Source organism: Carcharodon carcharias (genome assembly GCF_017639515.1).
Source record: "Carcharodon carcharias isolate sCarCar2 chromosome 37 unlocalized genomic scaffold, sCarCar2.pri SUPER_37_unloc_2, whole genome shotgun sequence".
Lineage (NCBI taxonomy): Eukaryota > Metazoa > Chordata > Chondrichthyes > Lamniformes > Lamnidae > Carcharodon > Carcharodon carcharias.
The window spans coordinates 1,109,710-1,117,171 of NW_024470767.1; the positions used below are offsets into that span (position 1 = coordinate 1,109,710).

The 7,462-nt window shown below is 50.6% G+C and overlaps 1 protein-coding gene across 1 annotated transcript in view; it reads right to left on the reverse strand.

Annotated features, from left to right (window-relative positions):
- Window positions 1-7,462, reverse strand: part of LOC121274689 (equilibrative nucleoside transporter 2-like) — a 20,297-nt gene that overhangs the window by 8,577 nt on the left and 4,258 nt on the right. The window contains exons 2-8 of the mRNA XM_041181992.1: window positions 6,907-6,988; window positions 5,699-5,853; window positions 4,228-4,367; window positions 3,406-3,540; window positions 2,269-2,366; window positions 1,246-1,327; window positions 436-554 (exon numbers count right to left, since the gene is read on the reverse strand). Coding sequence (XP_041037926.1) covers window positions 436-554; window positions 1,246-1,327; window positions 2,269-2,366; window positions 3,406-3,540; window positions 4,228-4,367; window positions 5,699-5,853; window positions 6,907-6,988 — 811 coding nt within the window. The remainder of the gene's footprint in view (window positions 1-435; window positions 555-1,245; window positions 1,328-2,268; window positions 2,367-3,405; window positions 3,541-4,227; window positions 4,368-5,698; window positions 5,854-6,906; window positions 6,989-7,462) is intronic.

The window sequence follows — 7,462 nt, forward strand, 5'->3', positions numbered from 1 at the left end:
ACACACACGTACACGGAGACACACAGTCCTTGGACAGGAACACATTAGATACGGAAGGCCATTCGGCCCCTTGAACTTGCTTTGCCACTCAATACAATCATAGCTGATCTTCTATGTCAACCCCACTTCCTGCCTGCTCCCATATCCCCCGATTCCCCAGAAGTCCAAAAAACTCTCTCCCAGCCCTTAACTTCAACGCCGGAGCATCCATAGGCCTTGGGTGTAGAGAATTCCAAAGATTCAGCACTATCCGACTGAAGGAATTTCTCCTGATCTCAGTCCTGAATGGTGGACCCTTTATCCAGAGAGTGTGTCCTCTTCCCCCCCCACACTGAGCCTCACATTCCCCGGCTAGTGGAGATGGTGGGGGGGAATAATCTCAGCTCCCTCCCCTGTCAAACCCCTTCAGAAGCTGGTCATGGTCCAGCTCCTCACCTTCCTGAACACCTTGACGACACTGAAGCTCCTCTCGGATCGGTCCTCTTTGCTGTGTGATCGCTCGAGGTGGACCAACACCTGCTGCCCCTTCTCCACAACCCCATTCTTCTCCGCCACTGTCGACGAGAGGAAAAGGTTTAACGAGGAACAGAATTCAGGAGGCCGAGCGCAAGGCCACAATCACCATACGCAGGAGAGAGTGGGGGACACGCACACACACACAGCACATTCACACCAAACACCCCAACCCTTCGAGGAGTCAGCGCTTACATGGGGTGACGTTCAGCCCACATTTATATCGCCCCTTCAGCACCGAAAAGCATTTCACAGAGCGAAAACAAGCAGTTTGCCATGAGAGAGAATTTCTAATTTTACAGCTCATGGGCCTGTAATGTTCACTCTGTTCCTCTCTCCACAGACTCTGCCTGGACAGGACTTCCAGCACCCTGCTGCTTTTAGCTCAGCTTTCCGGTGTCTGCACTATTTTGCTTTGGCATCAGAAGTGGAGAGGTTTAGGGAGGGAATTCCAGAGCTCAGGGTCCCCCCCAGGCAGCTGAAGGTACGGCCGCCAATGGTGGAACGATGGGGAATCGGGGGATGGTCAAGAGGCCGGAATTGGAGGAGCGCAGAGATAGGGAGGGTTGTCAGGGCTGGAGGAGGTTACAGAGATAGGGAGGGTTGTAGGGGCTGGAGGAGGTTACAGAGATAGGGAGGGTTGTAGGGGCTGGAGGAGGTTACAGAAATAGGGAGGGTTGTAGTCGCTGCAGGTTATAGAGGTAGGGAGGAGGGAACCCCATCGACACTTACGAGGAGCTAACATCTCCAACTTTGCCTCCGGTTCGTAACAGTGTTCCAGTTGATCTTTTTTGAAATGATATTTCGCAAATTTCTGGTGTAGACAGAGAGACAACAATGGGTAACATCAGTGAGTTAAGCAGATCAGAAAGTTTTTATTTTATTTCAGCTCAAGATGTAGGTGATTATACAATAAAAGGGAGGCCATTTTACCCATTGAGCCTGTGCTGGCCCTTTGAAAGATCTACCCAGTTAGTCCCACCGCCCCCCACCCCCTCCCCCCACCCCGCCCTGGCCGCTTCTCTCCCCACCCCCCACAATCCTGCAAATTTATCCTTTTCGAGTATTTATCCAATTCCCCCCTTTTGAAAGTTCCTATTGAATCTGCTTCCACCGCCCTTTCAGGCAGCGCCTTCCAGATCACAACAACTCGCTGTGTAAAAAAAAACATTCTCCTCATCTCCCCCTCTGGCTCTATTACTGATTCTCTTCAATCTTTTCTGTTTATTATCCAACAGTGCGGCACACTCTAGGTACTGGATGCCGCACTGTCGGAGGGTCAGTGCTGAGCGAGCGCCGCACTGTCGGAGGGTAGATAGATTTATGATACAGATCGCCAATGTTTTCAGTGTTTGATCTCAGGATCAAGGCGCTGAATGGCCTCCTCTTGTATAACAGGCTCGAGAGGGGCTGAATGGCCTCCTCCTGTCCCTGTGTAACAGGCTCAAGAGGGGCTGAATGGCCACCTCCTGTTCCTGTGTAACAGGCTCGAGAGGGGCTGAATGGCCTCCTCCTGTCCCTGTGTAACAGGCTCAAGAGGGGCTGAATGGCCTCCTCCTGTCCCTGTGTAACAGGCTCGAGAGGGGCTGAATGGCCACCCCCTGTTCCTGTGTAACAGGCTTGAGAGGGGCTGAATGGCCACCTCCTGTTCCTGTGTAACAGGCTCAAGAGGGGCTGAATGGCCTCCTCTGTTGTTAAATTGTAACTACCTTAGAGAAACATTTGAAGTACCAAATGGAGAGGCTTGTTACTCACCAGGTGTGGCAGAGTGAAGTAAAAGATGATAGTTAATAAAATCACCAGGCAAGGAGTAATAAAATATCCCAACGCTACAGTCCTCTCATCTGCACCACCTGCACAGGAACAACATTCCCATTGTCAAATAAAAGCAAAATACTGCAGATACTGGAAATGCAAAATAAAAACTGAAACTGCCGGAAAGAATCTGTGAAGAGAGAAACAGTTAACATTTCAAATCCAATACGATTTCTTTGGAACTGAAAACGTTAACTGTGTTGGGTGCCCCACAGATGCTGCCAGACCTGCTGAGTATTTCCAACATTCCTATAGGAGCTCTCACACAGTACAACAGAGAAGCTTCACAGGAACACCTGACCCCGAGCCACATACAGAGATATTAGGGACAGGGGAGAAAAAGCACAGTCAGAGAGGTCAGTGTTAAGGAGTGTCTTAAAGGAAGAGAGAGAGAGAGACAGACAGAGAGAGAAAGAGAGACAGACAGAGAGAGAAAGAGAGACAGACAGAGAGAGAAAGAGAGACAGACAGAGAGAGACAGACAGAGAGAGAAAAAGAGAGGCAGACAGAGAGAGAGAGAGAAAGAGAGAGGCAGACACAGAGAGAGAGACACAGAGAGAGAGAGAGAGACAGAGAGAGAGAGAGACTGACAGAGAGAGAGAGAGAGAGAGACAGAGAGAGAGAGAGAGACAGAGAGACAGAGAGAGAGACAGAGAGACAGAGAGAGAGACAGAGAGAGAGACAGGGAGAGAGACAGGGAGAGAGACAGGGAGAGAGACAGGGAGAGAGACAGGGAGAGAGACAGGGAGAGAGACAGGGAGAGAGACAGGGAGAGAGACAGGGAGAGAGACAGGGAGAGAGACAGGGAGAGAGACAGGGAGAGAGACAGGGAGAGAGGGAGGGAGAGAGGGAGGGAGAGGGAGGGAGAGGGAGGGAGAGGGAGGGAGAGGGAGGGAGAGGGAGGGAGAGGGAGGGAGAGACAGAGACAGAGAGAGAGAGAGACAGAGAGAGATAGAGACAGAGAGAGATAGAGACAGAGAGAGATAGAGACAGAGAGAGATAGAGACAGAGAGAGATAGAGACAGAGAGAGATAGAGACAGAGAGAGATAGAGACAGAGAGAGATAGAGACACTTACTGATTTTGGCCAGGATTGATGCTAGTGCTGCAAACATTCCAGCCACTCCCTGACCACTCATGAAGAGGCTGCTGTATTTTGCTGGCAGTAATCCAACCAAACCGAACAAGCTCCCCTGTAACACGGCACCGAAGGCTGGTGGGAGAGAAAGACAGTGATAGACAATCACAATTCCAGAGCATATGTCTGCCCAACACCATCCTGCGCATCACCTGAGACATGTGGGAACCACATACCTTGCATTCCCTCGAGTGTAGAATATTAGGGGGGGATCTAATCGAGGGGTTTAAGATGATCAAAGGATTCAATAGAAGCTATTTCCTCTGGTTGGGGGTAACAGTCCAGAACAAGGAGGCAGAACCTTAAAATTGAAGGCAGGCCGTTCAGGGGTGATGTAAGGAGCACTTCTATATACAAAGGGGAGTGGAAATCGGGAACTCTCTCCCCCAAACAGCTGTCGAGGCTGGGAGTGAATTAAAAATGTCAAAACGGAGATTGATATTTTGTTGGGTGAGGGGATTAAGGGTAATGGAACCGAGGCAGGTAGATAGAGTTAAGGTACAGATCGGCTGTGCTCTAATTGAATGGTGGAACAGGCTTGAGGAGCTGAATGGTCTCCTCTTGCCCCTGTAACCAGCTCCCCTGGGGGCTGGGTTGAGAGGTGTACCCCATCCACTGTCCGAATTTGGGTGTGGCGCGGTCGGGCAGCCTCTCTGCTCTTCACTGGCACCCAGCGTCACAGCCAGCGGGTGGTGGGCAACCACAAGCAGAGGTGGCTAGGCCGCGATGCACACTGTGGCCGCATTGCCTGCTCCTACTCACAGTTAATGAACCAGATGACAGTCATGGTGATCCCGAAAAAGACCTTAGGACAAAGAGGAACCATCACCATCACCGCTGTCACCAGGAAGAGCAAGAGGATCCCAAACAGGCTGCCGGCAATCCGAAACTTCTCCGAAATCCTGTGAATGATAAAAAAAAAAGTGGCGCTGAGTCTCCCACACGGACATGCAAGCTCCATCTCCTGGCCTAGCACCGAGCCAGATAATCCCATCCCACTGCAGGGAAGTAGATATGGAGCAGGGAGGTGTGGACAGGGTCAGTTTGCAAATCAAATCCGCGAGACAGCCCTTCCCAGCCCCTCACACGTGCCCAGGCACTCACCAGGATTGCAGGGTGGGGCTGCTTGCTCCACAGGCAGCAAGTAGCCATTCTCTGTGCAGCCTGGAATGTCTGACAGTGCTGGGACACATCTGAACATACAGGTGTACAATACACACACACACAGCTTGCAGGAGAAATCACCGGAACACTGATCAGAACAAGACCTTGCGTTTACGTAGCACCTTTAACACAGTAAAACTACCCCGCGGCATATTAGACAGGATCTGACCCCGAGCCACATACAGAGATATTAGTGACAGGGGAGCAAAATCTCAGTCAAAGAGGTTAATTTTAAGGAGCGTCTTAAAGGAGGAGAGAGAGGGAGAGGGAGAGGGAGAGAGAGGCGGAGAGGTTTAAGGAGGAAATTCCAGAGCTTAGGCCCCCAGGCAGCTGAAGGCACGGCCGCCAATGGTGGAGCGATGGGAATCGGGGGGATGGTCAAGAGGCCGGAATTGGAGGAGCGCAGAGATCGCAGAGGGTTGTAGGGGCTGGAGGAGGTTACAGAGATAGGGAGGGTTGTAGGGGCTGAAGGAGGTTGCAGAGATAGGGAGGGGTGTAGGGGCTGGAGGAGGTTACAGAGATAGGGAGGGTTGTAGTGGCTGGAGGAGGTTACAGAGATAGGGAGGGTTGTAGTGGCTGGAGGAGGTTACAGAGATAGGGAGGGTTGTAGGGGCTGGAGGAGGTTACAGAGATAGGGAGGGTTTTAGGGGCTGGATGAGGTTGCAGAGGTATGGAGGGTTGTAGGGGCTGGAGGAGGTTACAGAGATAGGGAGGGTTGTAGGGGCTGGAGGAGGTTACAGAGAAAGGGAGGGTTTTAGGGGCTGGACGAGGTTACAGAGATAGGGAGGGGTGTAGGGGCTGGAGGAGATTACAGAGATAGTGAGGGCTGTAGGGGTGGGGTGCAGCAAAGTGGAGGGTTGTAGGGGTCGGGGGGGTGGGTGCAGAAAAGGGGAAATTTGCAGGCCTTTGAGAGAAAGAGCATGGGAATGGGAGAGGCACTAATTGGATAGATCTTTCAAGAAGCCAGCACAGGCATGTTGAGCTGAATGGTCTCAATGTTGTCTGATTCTATGGAAACAAAGTCTGAGCATCAGGAACCGGGAACCCTGACTGGGAATGTGGGACTTACCTCGGATATAGGATGGAATTCAGACAGGTGAAGAGCAACAAGGGTAACATTGCCAGCAGAGTCATCCAGTTACTGAAATGCCATTGGTCAACAACCTGCTCCGTGGCATTCCGTGATGTTGAAACATTCCCAATATTCAGTTGTGCCTCAAAATACTTTGTAAAAAGACAGGGTAAGAGTCAGCAAGTGATACAGAGTAACAATTCTGTCTGATACAGAGAGAGAGAGTGATCCAGAGTAACAATACTGTCCCAATACCCAGTGATACAGAGTAACAATACTGTCCCAATACCCAGTGACACAGAGTAACAATACTGTCGCAATACCAAAGATCCAGAGTAACAATATGACCCAATACCCAGTGATCCAGAGTAACAATACTGTCCCAATACCCAATGATCCTGAATAACAATACTGTCCCAATACCCAGTGATACAGAGTAACAATACTGTCCCAATACCCAGTGATACATAGTAACAATACTGTCCCAATACCCAATAATCCAGATTAACAATACTGTCTCAATACCCAGTGATACAGAGTAACAATACTGTCCCAATACCCAGTGACACAGAGTAACAATACTGTCGCAATACCAAAGATCCAGAGTAACAATATGACCCAATACCCAGTGATCCAGAGTAACAATACTGTCCCAATACCCAATGATCCTGAATAACAATACTGTCCCAATACCCAGTGATACAGAGTAACAATACTGTCCCAATACCCAGTGATACATAGTAACAATACTGTCCCAATACCCAATAATCCAGATTAACAATACTGTCTCAATACCCAGTGATACAGAGTAACAATACTGTCCCAATACCCAGTGATACAAAGTAACAATACTGTCCCAATACCCAGTGATACAAAGTAACAATACTGTCCCAATACCCAGTGATACAAAGTAACAATACTGTCCCAATACCCAGTGATCCAGGGTAACAATACTGTCCCGATACACAGTGATCCAGGGTAACAATACTGTCCCGATACACAGTGATCCAGGGTAACAATACTGTCCCGATACACAGTGATCCAGGGTAACAATACTGTCCCGATACACAGTGATCCAGGGTAACAATACTGTCCAATACCCAGTGATACAAAGTAACAATACTGTCCCGATAGCCAGTGATCCAGAATAACAATACTATTTGATACTGAGGGAGTAATCAGGATTAGGAACTCCATGTCCTTACCGGAATAGCAGTGATGAAGAAATTCCAGGGCAGCAGCGTTCCCAAACCGAGGAAGAAGAAGATAATTTGGACAAATCTGAAGCTGAGGAAGAGAGCTGTGGATTAGGCTGAGTTCTAACATCGAACAGAAGTTAACGTGGAGCAGAGTTGACAATTCCCCAGATCCCAGGGAGAGCCCTCTCCCCAAACCCACCAGCCAGAGAAATATTGGCCAGGTTACAGAGGAGAATGGTGGCCGAGTGACCTGCTATATTCAGACAAACAGAGAGGACCTTGCTTAATATTTCATCCTGAAAGACAGCATCTCAAGTACTGACCCTCAGAGCGCGGCGCGCCCTCAGCACTGACCTCCAACAGGGGTAATGGGGGGGGGGTGCGGGGCAGTGGTGGTGGGGGGGGGGGGGGGGGGGGGGGGGGGGGGGGGGGGCGGAGGGGTGGGGGTGATGGGGGCTGAGGGGTGGGGGTGATGGGGGCTGAGGGGTGGGGGTGATGGGGGCTGAGGGGTGGGGGTGATGGGGGCTGAGGGGTGGGGGTGATGGGGGGGCGGAGGGGTGGG